General features: G+C 41.1%; 1 protein-coding gene across 1 annotated transcript; it reads right to left on the bottom strand.

The window, feature by feature from the left end:
- Nucleotides 1-368: 368 nt before the first annotated feature.
- stk17al (serine/threonine kinase 17a like) lies at nucleotides 369-11,973 on the bottom strand. The gene is made up of 7 exons (XM_063472235.1): nucleotides 11,647-11,973; nucleotides 8,051-8,263; nucleotides 4,472-4,616; nucleotides 3,515-3,641; nucleotides 3,355-3,403; nucleotides 2,879-3,058; nucleotides 369-2,165 (listed from the first exon to the last, which is right to left on the bottom strand). Exons 1-7 carry the CDS (start codon nucleotides 11,757-11,759, stop codon nucleotides 1,880-1,882), a joined length of 1,113 nt encoding a protein of 370 aa, XP_063328305.1. The 5' UTR covers nucleotides 11,760-11,973; the 3' UTR covers nucleotides 369-1,879.
- Nucleotides 11,974-13,518: the final 1,545 nt, after the last annotated feature.

Raw genomic sequence — 13,518 nt, 5'->3', positions numbered from 1 at the left:
CGTCATACTGTAACGTTCTTATTTTAGTTCAGTGTGTTAGCACCCTAACATTTGTAGATTAGCAGAAAAAAAAAAAAAAAAGCAACAGATCAAAGCATCACTCATTTTACTAAGATACTGGAAAAATGTAAAAACTTTGACGTCATGATGATGGTTCTAAGAGGAAAAGTTAGTAGATTATAAAGATCGATTGTCTGGAATTCATGAATGTTTATTTTTAGTCGGCCTTCTCGGAAGAGCTCATGCCGACTAACTGGATCTCATTGAATTACTATCATAAACATGTTATTACATTTTTTAGTTTTTCCAGAAAGCATATTCTCTTATTGCTGCTATGATAAAGAAAAGAAAGAAGGGGGGGGGGGGGACTCACAACAACCAGACTCAATATTTTGATACAAAATTCAAATGTATTTCTCATGATTGTTAAATTTCATAATGCAAGCCATCAACATTTATTTATTTTAACATAACGTCCAGAAGGACAAGTGCAAACCTTCCTGAAATTCGAGAGGCGAAACACAGTAATACATAAAAGTTAACAAAGTTACCAAATACAACAATATAATGACATCCATACAATGATAAAACAAAACAAAAAAAAAAATATCAAAACTCAATATACATTTCACTACTTTCTTTTGAGAAAATGTCAATTCTCTGCTCCCGAGCTTCTAAAGGCAAACATCACATATTCAAAGACATCTGGGGTTTCAGTTTTCTGTGACATTCTATTTTATTCTGTTCCATATTTTAAAAAAAAAAATATATATATATATATTCAGCCCCTGCGATTCCCTCTTTCCAAGGCTGATGTCACAAAATTTGACAAGCATGAAATCTAATGGCAACCTTGCAGCAAAACAAAAAACAAAGAAAACAAAATGTGCAACTTGTGCAAAGGTCAACAAAACAGACAAAAGAAATAAGGAAAAAAAAAAAAAAAGGTAAAACTTTCAACTGTAACATTAACAGAAGTGAGGTTAAAAGGGTGGCACTTAATGAAAAAATAACAGGTCATGTGACAAAAACAGAGGGTGTTGGAGACTGGTTAATATGTACAGTACATCGTGTGACACCTAACTGTGCTTTATGAGCCTTTGGTTTTACACAAAAGTCCAATAACAAAATAAAAGTGCTCATGATTGTCCTCAATAATAAGAATGCTACCATATCCATCTTAACCTCAGGCATCGATGTGGCTTTGACCGTTTGAGGGGCTATAATGGTACAAGACACACATTAATAAACAATACAGTTAACGTCTGGCTTTCGCACAGGGCGCTGCTCATCGCTTTCATTCTTTTTTCTTAAGTAGATCCACCTGTCAGAATGCTTTACTTTCTTCAACTCGTCACAGAAGGTCTGTCTGGGTCACTGAAACGTAACTTGTTTAGATGAGAGCGCACACTGAGTGAAGTCATTCAAGGAAGTGGGAGGCCATCTCTCCTCTGAAACCCTGTCCGAAGGCTAATTGGGGATAAAGCAGTATGTGTGCAGGGGTGAACTAGCCAGTGTTCAGCTGAGCCAAGTTCAGTTTTGTCACATAAGGCAGCAGTGCAGTCCTCAACAAAGTCCTTGTTTTCTCCCACTCCTTTGTCCTGCATCTTCAAGCCCTCTCATATTCCTCCTGTACAATCATTCTAACTAGCACTGAGTAGCATGTATTATTTAACATATACACAGTGACACACACAGGCGCAGGCAGAGGTATCAAGCTCACAGACGTCGCAGCAGTAGGAGCAGCCAGGCAAACTGCAGCCACTCAAACACGGTCCTGGTTCCGATCAAAACCAAGCACCTCAAGGCTTAAAGGTTTTCAGGTTCTGCTCCATGGAGTTTAAATTTACCGAGTCCCTTTCCAACTGTGAAACATCAGTCAGCAAATGAGCTCCTGCTGGATTTCGGGTCTTGTGCAGAAAGGAGGCTCACTGAAAGAGAAGGCACCACGGCCCGCCTTCAGCTCACCTTGGCCTGGGCACCTGAGAAATGACCCAATCACATCTAACTCAGGGGATGGAGCTGGACTCTCTGGTTCTGACTCTGACTGACTCGTCTCCGGCTCATCCAAAGAGGACGGCGACCTGTTGTGGAGGTGTGGGTGGGAGTGAGGACAGGAGTTCAGCCAGGGGTGATTGAGGCATTCTTCTGCTGTGGCCCTCTTCCTGTATACACAAACACAATAACACTGTGGATGAGTGGAAAAATCCCAGAGACATTACATAACAGATTGATTGCCTAGATCTTCAGATTCACTCAAGACACTTTCTTACAAGTTGGCCAAATTACTTTTCAACATTGGGCACGAAAAGCCACAAAGACAACGCCATTTGCTGTCAAGATTTTTTCCCCTCCGTCTCTAACCGATTACTCAGACGGTGAAATATCTGCCTTTTTCCAGTGCTGCCACTGTACTCCTGCAATTAAATGATACTGACTGGAGATTGTGTGTCTGCATTTGACAGAGCGAGAGAGTCTGCTGATGCTTTTCTAAACACATTAAGGTATCTTTTTTAAAGATCTTGGAGAGGTTCCGCTGAGTTTAACGAAATGGTAAGGCAGGGAAAAGGTAAGACATGCATCAGTGTTTGATCTAACGTCAATCCAAAAATGCTGAACTGAAAGTTTGCTAAATGAGTAAAATTCACAACCAGCATTTGCAAGCAAGGAAACGACTTCTCGCCCAAGTGACGCAAATCTTGTTACCACAAACGCTCATTTAGACGTGTGGGAACGTGTGCTTTCGTGCCGGTGTGAACCTGACTCACATCCTTGGTGTGTTAATCTGCTCAAAGTGATGCTGATGGAAACTCTCCCCTTTAAGCCATAACCATAACATCTATTCATCTTCACCTTTACTGTTTAAAAAGAGCCTCACCTTGGGTTTTTAACCAACAAAGATTTGATGAAGTCAACAGCCAGCGAGGAGATGCCCTCGAATGTATCCGGTGAATAGTCTATGTTGACTTGGGAGATGTTGAGGAATGTCTCCTGTTTGTCAGCACCCAAAAAAGGAGATTCGCCCGTGAGCATGACATAAGTCAGAACCCCAATACTCCTGGTAAAGAGGAAGGAGAAAGGAGAAGGTGGTTATGGGGCAAGTCATTGTCGTTTATGGTTACGCAGTGTGTTGCAAAGCCCCACACATCTGGCTGGCTTCCACTATTCTATGATGATCCAATTAAATGCAAGTATGTAGTAAGGTTTGTCTTGTGGTCAAAGGTCTAGACACAAAATTGTCTTTTGCACGTTATGGAGGTGATGTCATTGTCTTGAATATTTATCTAGATTAAATTAGCTGTGTGTGGCATCCTCTAACATGAGTGGAAATACTATCTAAAGTAGCACACTTACCACATATCTGTAGAAGTGCTAATGGGTTCATAGTTCAGGATCTCTGGGGCTGCAACAGAAATACATGGCCAAAGTTAGTCACCTTAAAATGTGCTCACATTTTAAAAAAGAAAAAGAGACATGTAGTTTTGGGTAATTTATAGCTGAAAGCAGGACTTACCCACATACTCTGGGGTACCCAGGATCTCCCTGACTTCTGTGATGTTGTCCATCCGTCTAGACAAGCCAAAGTCCACAATACGAATGTCCCCTAGAGGTGTGGCACTGGTCAGCAAGACGTTCTGAGGCTGGAGAGGGCACACACGTGGATTAGGCAAAGGTTACATAAGGAGATAAAGACTGATTATTTGAGCAGCCTGAGGTCTGGCATCTGAGGTAATTAATTACGCATCTACGAGTCAAAGCATTTGGGAAAACTGATCCTGACAGGATTAGGGGTCTAGGTCGTCAGTCAACTTGCTAACTGGGCCTTTGAGCCCAGATCATCCAATAAGCCTATCAGACAATTCTGAAGAGCGGTAAAGGCATTTCTGCCAAACACTTAAATGGCTCTATGGTTAGTCTATGTAAATACTGTAGTGTACATACAACTTAAATCCGGGCCAGGCTGGCCTAATGCCAGATTTAGCTGGAACAATGGGATACATACAAGAAAGAGAAATCCAAATATCAGACTTGAGCCAGCAAAGGCTGAGGAACCACAGGAATGCTTCGATAATGAATGATTTCTCTTTTGAAAACAGTTTGACACAAGATCTCAAACATTTGAAAGCCCTTCTAAAACAATTTAGTGCATCTCAACGGATAATTTTATCTAGAACACATTGTGTAATGTGTAACCAGAAGCCAGACACATCATGATTAATTTGTGAAATGCAAAGAAAGGAGACGTGAAAGAAAAGAAAATCTCAGTGATGGCTCCTTTGTTACCTCAAGACACATCAAAGAAAACATGATAGTTAGGTCAGATGCTTTTATAAAGTGATTCCTCACGGGAACAAAGTCGTGGCGCACTGAATGAACTGTGGTTGCATAAGAGAAATAATATCTTCCCCAGTCTGACTCTTGAGAGAGCGCACTGTCCTATATTTGTCATTAACATTTCTTGCGCATTTACCTTCAGATCCAGATGCACCACATTATTCCGATGCAGAAAGGCCACCCCGTTCAGGATCTGCCTGGCCAGTCGGATCACATCTTTCTCTGTGAAGGCTTCGTCATTGTCCGCAACACACTGGTTGAAGATTTCGCCACCGGCGGCGCTGGAAGAAAAACACAGGAAGGAAAACTGAATAAAAAGAAACTAAGGATAAGATGAGAAGAACATAACTTTGAGTGGATAACCACCCAGTGAAGTTTAGCTTGGCTCACTTTCATTTGCACTTGTAATAATAAATTGCTCCTCGAAAGTTACAAACACACCCTTCCACACAGTTTCAGTCACATAAGTTGGCAATGCAAATTATCAACCTATCGCACAAAAAAAGGAAAAGAAAATATAAAGCCATTACTGCTTTCTTTACAATTATATAACCGTTTCCCCCTCATTTGTGTTAGAGAAACAAAGTTCATCCACATCTACACACTGCAAGCGAGTCCAACATAAATCAGTACAGTGTTAGGTACCCCGCCTGTGTGAGTACTTTCCTCTTGTCAGGAATATTGCTGAGATAAGAATGGTCATATCAGCAGCTTCAGATAAGCTCCTTTACAACCTCATAAACTGAAATAAATTCACTAAAACAGGGGAAGGAAATAGACACAAAAAAAACAAAAAACACCCACCAACTTATCACTTTGTAAAAATATTTTCTTGAAATAGAAAGAAGCAGAGAAGTGTGAAGTTTGTACCCGCTCTTTATGAGCCTCAGCATGCATCGTTTTCTACTCACTTACTCGAAACAAACTGCTTGCTCATTTTTGAGTAATAGTAAGATTCCTGCATAGCCCTGCTATGCTTGTATAACAACGTTAAGTAATGTGGAGACATGGTGGATTTATGTTAGGTGCTCCATCAGTTCTAGCAATGCCTGAAGCTCACAGTTGACTCCCTCCAAAAACACTGCAACCATATGTGGGGGATTTAGAAAGCAGACATGCTTTTTATCTTCAGAGGAAATTTTTTTTTGTCCCAGCCCTGGGCACAAATGTTACATAAGCTGCACCTTCCAGTCCCCGTTAGGTCCTGGGCATGACTGTTATATAATCAGCACCTTAAAATCCCCGTTAGCCTTCTCAACCTGCCAACTTCAATAACCTGAGCAGTAAAAATAGAAAGCATTTTGTTTTGGGTTTGGGCACTCTACCTCTCTCAGACCTAATTCTTTTTTTAAACTCTTAGCAATAAATACTTGCTTGCTGTAAACACAGTCAATCCCAGCTGATGACCCCCAGAGTACTTAAGAGTAGTGGCTCAATAGGTTTACGCTGATCTGCACATGTATACCAAATGAATGCAAGCTGGCTATTGATGCCTTCATGTGGGTGAAGGAACTGAAGGACTAAGTTAGTCTGATGGATACTTTAATGATCCTTGCTTTCAAATCCTAATAAAGACCATTTGCATATATTGTGGCCAAGAATGACAGGCTAATTCCCTGAAGTCTGAATATTGTTGCTGTGCTTTGGAAGTTAATGCATTCCCTACTTTAGAATGCAGGCAGACATCATCCCTACAACAGTCCAAAAGAACAAACCTATCACAGCCACACTGTTTGAGCTAAATAATTGGTTTAAGACAAGAGTTAAGAACAGCTGACTCCCACCCAAACTCTGAATGCATAGATAAGAAAGCAAAAGGGGCAAAACAAGTCAATCCTCTGTTTGATTAGTAATCATTCTTTTTGGCTCATTACTCCTTGATAGCCCTCTGTCACCTAGAGCATGTTTCAGTTAAAGTCCAGTACAGCCTGGGTTGTGTTACATAGCATTTAGGAAGAACTTTGTCCCCCCCATGGAGGACCTATCTCACTGATTACCTCAAGTTACTCTCCACAAAAAGAACTTAGAGGTGATTCAGTTTTCATGAAAGTGATCATCTCTAAAACTAGTCATTACCCTGGGGGTTTCTTTGGTACTGACGCATGCTGGAGCTGTATTTTTGAAGATGATTAGACTTTGACAAGGAAGTGGTTGTGGCTACAAAAAGTGTGTGTGCACACGACATTTTACCGGCATGGCTGTGTGCTACTTTTGGGAGCTGCGCTTTGCTTGCTGCTTACATTTAAACCCACAGGAAATGGAAAATGGTTTGCAATTCTTGAAACTCATGCCGAGGTCAGACGGTTTGTGAATGCAGTTTTTCATTCGCTTGCCGTTAGTTCTTCTGTAGCTTTTAGGACATGCAGCAGAAAATGACTGACATTTAAAAAACAAACAAACAAACAAAAAGAAGCTTTGTCAGAGCTAAGATGTCGTGCATGCATACGCTGCTTCAAATCCCAGCGCACCAACAACTCCCAGTGTAACTTCTTTGGCAGCTGAAGAGGAAATGTGGGCCACTGTAGACTGACCTCCTGCTATGTTTTCTCTGCAGGCATGCAGGGGTGAACTATGGTGCTACTTCCCCTTTCACACTTTAGTCAAGAGGTCAAACATAGCCTTCCCCATAGAGAAGCTTTTGTTCTACAGAAGCATTCCATGTCTGGGAAGGGAATAACTGGAGTGGATCCTGAGCAGGAGAAGGCTTTCTGCCTGAGAAGTGAGCAATTGTGGAACAGGGTCCCAGGAACATGATTCAAGGACAAACTCCTTTGTTATCTTTGTGTAATGAGGGAAGTGAGGTGGTTAAGATGCTAAGGGATCTTTCTAAATCCTAATTAAAGTGTTTCATGAAAGGAGTTTGATGACACTCGCTAGATACGTAAAGATTTTTAATACTGAACCACAGCAGGCCAGAGCCAGATGCTGAATTGACCTTGTTAGGGAACTGAATCAGCAGTGTGAACCACCTGCTGTGTTCACATGCATGTTTGAGAGTCATCACTGCCTTAACCAGATTCAAGCGGTAGCATCTAAATGAGTAATTGGTAGCTTAATGTTGTCATTTTTACACAGTAAGCATGCTGCAGTTTTACTGTGGTATTTAAAGTGACACTTCATCACAATCAGTTAGCATAACAAGAAACTGAGGTGTTCACGCTACAGCGAGACGAGCGTCTAACTACAGACAGAGAGAATTTCCATTTAAGGTAAGACCATGTTAAACTAGTGCAAGCCTGTGCATTTCACACGTAGTTTTTTTTTTTTTTTTTTTAAGAACTAGCAACTTGCCTAGAACTATGCCAGGAAATACTTTTTTTTCTTTTTTTTTTTATTCTTGCAAATCAGCCGACCATACTGCATAAAAACTAATAATTCACACGGAAGCACCAAGCTCTGACGTTCTTATCTTGCAAAACACAGGATGTTGAATGACGTATGTAAGATTTGAGGCTCTTCCAACTAAACCTGTGCTTATGAAAAAGAATTATTTGTAAGGTACACTTGGGAAACCTGCCCAGAGCGTACCCCACCTTTCTCTTCACCAATACCTGGTGACCTAATCACCCCCCTCAAGTTCTCTGCTATGGCTCAAACACTTAGATTCAGGAATAATTATTTAGATTACTGCTGTATAATGCCATTAGCTATCCAAACCACTGCTAATTTGGGAAAGAGAGTTGAATATTTGTGATGTAGAACATTAGTGACTTACCACTCGAGAACGAGAATGATCTCAGTGCTGGTTTCATAGACTTCATGCAGTGCCACCACAAAGGGGTTTGCCTTGGCCAGCTCCAGCACAGCAATCTCATTTAAGATGTCCATGCGGCAGTCTTGGCCCTTCCGTCGCTTTCGCAGGAACTTGGCAGCGTACTGCTTCCCTGTCGCCTTCTCAATGCACTTCTTCACAACTGCAAACTTTCCCCTGGGAAACAAAACAAAACAAAACAAAAAAAAAAGAGCAACAGAGTGTTTAGCCATGAAGAAAAATCACAACCACCTTCCTGTGTTTTTTTATTTATTTATGTTTTTTAATTTGTTTAGACATGGGTCCATTTCCTTTTCAAATTGCTACTGGGTTAAATGTAGGTCACTTAAACTGCATACAATCTACTCAATATTTGACTGCTAAGAAGACATGAGGCATTTTGGAAAGGCAAACCAATTGGCTACAAGTGCAACAGTGAGGGTGCGGTTATGGAAAAGTCCAGAGATAAGGTGCTTATGTGGCATCATTTGAAAAATTTAGACCGTTATTCACCACTGATATGCTGTGCAAAGGAGGCATTCTGTTGATAGATCCCCCTTCTTTCTCCTGTTCCTCTAGCCTTCAGGAGGGTCTGAAGGAGAGCAGATAAGGCTGACACTTTTGGCAAGAGCTGCAGAATAGAGGGCAGGGCTCTGATAAGGGTATTGCTACTTTGTAGGTCAAGCAAAAACAAAGAGATGTGACAGCTTGGTTGCATAATGTCACTGGTAAAACACAGCATTAAGACTATCTACGTTTAATTATAATAAACATTGACTTTTTTCCCCCTGAATGTACATTAATAGAGTCATAAAAGGTGCTAAGGGTCAGCTGTGGGTGAGGGCAGGATGTCCGATGTATGCAGAACTGCATTTGGGTCAAACCAACACAATCACCAGCCGTCTCTCCCGGGCTGAAAATGAGGCCTTGTGCACCACTTCCCTTTCTTCACAGCTGACAGCAGCAGGGACAAATGGAATTGTGTTGACATCTCCACCCAGACCCTCAGCCAGAGACTGCTTCTGCATTGACAGTCGTACAAAAGCTGACCAGTCAGCTAAACACAGCAGTCCTGAGACCAAGACCACCCACATGAATGTGACTGAGCAGGCCACACGCTGGGGGGGTTTCACAGTTTGACAGTCGAGTTAGAACCCAAGCAACATGAAGACAGTCACTGTAATCTTTATATCTACATCTAACTAACATCTCGGTGTTTTCTTAAGCTACACTTTAGACACAACACACAAGGCTTGGGGAAAGTGAACAAAAGATGCTAGAAGATAACTAAATAAATGAAGTGTAACATTAGTCCAGCTATTTTTCCTCCCACACAGTATTGCTTAAAGCTGACTGTGCTGCTGACCAAAAAACAGCTACTGTTCTGGCTGGAGTCTGGTTGTGTGCTGGCTGCCACCCCATTTCCCAGTCTCGCAGTGTAGTGACGAGTCATTGTTCAGACTGAAAAGGCAAAAGCCATCAGGGGCTTTTCATCCTTAATTAGCCAAGTTCAGAGCTGTGGGCTGGGTGCTACATATTAGAGTGAAAAGAAATGACTAGTGGTTATTGAAATGAGCAGCCCAGGGAGGGGTGGGGGTGGGGGGGGTCCTTTCAAAGGCTGACAACAGGTCAGAGGTTACTAAACAAGGCCATCTTGTAGCTGGCCATGTTCACCAGGAAGATGAAAAGAATATTTTTGTTATTAAAAAAATAAATAAATAAAAATCACGCTATAATTTAACATTTTAAAAAATACGTTTTTGCTTTTTTGGATTAAAAATACCAACATCTCACTGTTAACACAGAGAAAGGTCTTACCATGCTCTGACTAATAATGAGAAGTGCTTTCTCAAATAATCAGCAATTGCAGTTATATAGTTCAAACAGTTCAGGAACCTGTCTGAAACTCATCTGTTATCAATCACCAAATTTACTGTGACACAAAACATTCCTTTCCGCAAGATGGTGATAATTTGATTAAGAAATTGGTTTCCCGTGCAGTCTGCATTTTGACTTCCCCAGAGGCTCACTGACTTATGTCTGAAGCGTAATGAAAAATGACAGCTCTTATTTGCCTTTTTCACAGACAGTCTGAAACAACCTGAGTTCCTCTTCCAGCTTTCAGGTTGCCCACAACATATTTTGTGCCCATTTCTGCAGGAAACCATGCAGAGCGTGATAATGAGAAGGCTTTCAAAAAGGGGTCAGGAGGCATTTCTTTTCTGCAAATGTTGAATTATTGCCTGGTATTTACAGTTGAAATGTTCGGCATTCAAATGTACAATAAAGCTGATCTCCTGCCATGCGGCACTTACGTACATTCCTGCACCTAATGTGATTATGAAGCCTGATCTCAGGTTGTTGTTGATCTGAAGTCATGGGACGGGGAGTAAAGGGGGGGGGGGGGGTGAAAGTTGATCTATGGTGGTGAATGGAAAGAAAAAAGTTTATAGGATGCTGTAGACTACACTGGCAGCCTAAAGCCAGCACGACAGGTCATGCTACTCTCCCTCATGTCCCAGGGTGTCTTATAAAAAGAAACTGGCTACTTACTTACTGAGCATGTACAAAAGAACAAACCTGAAGTTGATTTGTAAAAACAGAGAGTGCAACCAGCTGCTGAATTGAGTGAAACCTAAGGAGCGAAACACAGCTCATCTTCTTCATTCATGCTGCAGTGCTTACTAGAGAAAGTCATTGTAATTTGGCACATTGGGGAATCCCCAGTTAAATACAGCTGGAATCTGGAATTTCAGCTGGCATCCACAAACCAGCAACTGGGAGACATAAATATATATGTGGCTAAAGAAAGAGGAAGCCAGAGCAAGACAAAAAAAAAAAAAGGCACTGGTGGTAGACATATTTAACTTGTGGGAAAGCAGGTACATGAAACAGGAAAATAGTCAAGAAAGCAGAAAGTCTATGAACTATATAGGCCAGGATTAGAAAGTCTTGCTTTGTGTTTTCGCATCTGTTTCAACATTAGTTGTTGCACATATGTCACTTGATGTCAGTGTAGATCGCCACGCATTCAGAACGATTACTCCAAGTCCACTCTTTAGCACAACTCTTGACATTTGAGGCTTTGCATTTTCAGTACCACTTACACCAGGATATAATGGACCGTGCACGCGGGACCTCGGCAGAAACAATAAGCAAAGCGTAAACTTTTTTCCTTAAATCGCAAAGATAATGTATAAGAACAGTCCATGCATTTTCACACAACTCGTTATTGTCACCGTTTAGAATTAAAAATGTCTCAGAGTCTCAAAGCTATTTAGCAACTTCCAGCCAGGACTCACAGAAACGCATTACCATTACGCGTTGCGTGTGCCAAAGCGCTGCTCCGCGCCAGCAGATGGAAAGCGCAATTGGAAATATTCAATTAGCAGGCTTCCCAGTAACACGTGCAGAGAGTAACTCTAATATGATTAAGCGATTTGCCTAAATCTGTTCAGACATTGTTGCAACGTCCAGCCAACGCACGAAGGTATTAGGATTTTTGTCAATGACTGCTTGGAGGAAAAAACCGAAAACCTTCAGGCAACAAACAAACTCACCTGCCCAGTTCTTTGCCCACGAGCTCGTAGCTGCCAGCGAACGGGTCAGTCCTTATCCTGGTGTTGATTTTTGTCACCATTCCGCTTTTGTTCATGGTTGCTGAATGTGGCATTGAAGTCGTGCCGTGTAATGAAACAGTTCTTTCTCGCCAAATAAATACAAAAAATGAGACGACTTTCTTGTAAGCTCAAGTAAAAACTCGCATAATATTAATTATTAAATAAAAAAAGGTCAGTTAGAGGCTACAGAAGCTGTTCGAAACCACCGGTATGTAATCCAGCTTAAGTGCGTCCCAAACATAAAGGTGATGCCTGCAGCAGCGCGACACAGTTAGTGGGGTTTTAGTGCTACTATACATTCCTGACAGTAAAGTCCTCATCAGAGCCCAGCCTCCTGCGCTGACGCTAAGCAGCAGAGGCCAATGAATTTGCAGAGCAGGACGTCCCAAGGTGCAAGCCAGCTGGTTAGCATGCGGTAGTGAGTGACCTGATCTTAACACGGCAGGTACGTATAAATAGACACTTATAGCATTAGTTTCGCTTTGATAGGTATAAGTATGACTTTAGCTGATAACAATCACTAGGTTAAACGGTAGCCTGTTGTTGTAAAATACACGAGTATAAGCAAAAATAAACATATAAACAGAAACCTCCTATTTTATATCCCCACATAAGGCCATTTGGATGAGTCTGTTAATCGTAGGATACCATATCAGCTTTAGACTTAAAATAAAGGTAAACTCTAAAAGAAAGATAAGCGTCCAAGTACACAAGGGCAAATTAATAAGACAAACCTAGGTGCTTACTGAACCACTTACTTCTATTAAAACTTCCAAAACGGACTCCCAGAGCAAATAGGTACAACAAGCCAAATAGTTTAAAACTACAAACATACACAAAAACTCTCACGCTCAAAAATATTTAAAGTATGCCTGATGTCGTTGGTATTTGTTTTCCCGATACTTGCTCTGGGCTTGGCTGTGGAACAGGTGAGATTGACTGTTTTCACATTTAAGCTCAGTCATGAATATGATGCTACCCTGAGGGTTTGAGAGCTTTCCGCATCCCCCCCCCTATCTGTTGTCTGGTCATTGAACCTTTCTGTCATCCAACAAGAATTCAAAGCATCTCATTAGATAACACATCAGGTCATGTGGCACAGCCGAAAGTTGGAAAGTCCACTAATTTTAATGTGCGTGCGTCCTGCAAGTTTTCCATATATAGCTTTTAAAGGTCAAGGTCTATGCCAATCATAAGTAAACAAAACGACACACAGATAAAAACATAAAAACCAACTTCTCCATCTGATACTAGTAGAACTAGTAGTGGATTTTGTATTTCTGGTCTAAGTTTCTACTACGTGAAATAAAAGCATGATACCAAACAGTGTGAGATGTTTGCTTTTATCAAAACGATTGGGGTTCTTTCCAGTAGATGGTAAGACTTCATAACCATGGGAGTTTGATTGTACCATTACTTATACAATCAATTAATATTTTGGTTATTATTTTAGATTTTAGTTATGCAAATATAGGACCTACTTATTAAAAAATCTATTGATAAAATAAATGATGAAAGCAATTTTGTCAGTGCTTTGTCCTCTCTAAAAGTCCTTGAAAGACTCCTACCAGCCTACATTCCTAATGTTTCAGTGAGGAAATTAATAGCTGCTCTGCCTTGAGGGAATATCAGCGATAGAGTTTTAAAAAATGACCGTATGACAGTTTTTTTCTGTACTGGTTTTATGGCCTGTGGCTGATTACTTTTCCAGTGGTGGGTCACATGCCCTACATAGCTCTTATCTAGCACACAGAGCAGGATTTGTCCAATCTTACCATACCAAAGCTAATTTTGTTTCCACAAACAGAAACT

Source organism: Pelmatolapia mariae, linkage group LG4 (assembly GCF_036321145.2).
Source record: "Pelmatolapia mariae isolate MD_Pm_ZW linkage group LG4, Pm_UMD_F_2, whole genome shotgun sequence".
Classification (NCBI taxonomy): Eukaryota; Metazoa; Chordata; class Actinopteri; order Cichliformes; family Cichlidae; genus Pelmatolapia; species Pelmatolapia mariae.
This window is presented reverse-complemented; position numbering and strand designations above follow the sequence as displayed.

Excerpts from the sequence above, each read along its gene's own strand:
- stk17al (XM_063472235.1), bottom strand. The coding sequence starts at position 11,759 with ATGCCACATTCAGCAACCATGAACAAAAGCGGAATGGTGACAAAAATC. Across the intron at positions 8,264-11,646 it reads GTGGGCAAAGAACTGGGCAG|GGGAAAGTTTGCAGTTGTGA; the intron begins GTGAGTTTGTTT and ends TTTGTTTCCCAG. Across the intron at positions 3,404-3,514 it reads GGGTACCCCAGAGTATGTGG|CCCCAGAGATCCTGAACTAT; the intron begins GTAAGTCCTGCT and ends TTTCTGTTGCAG.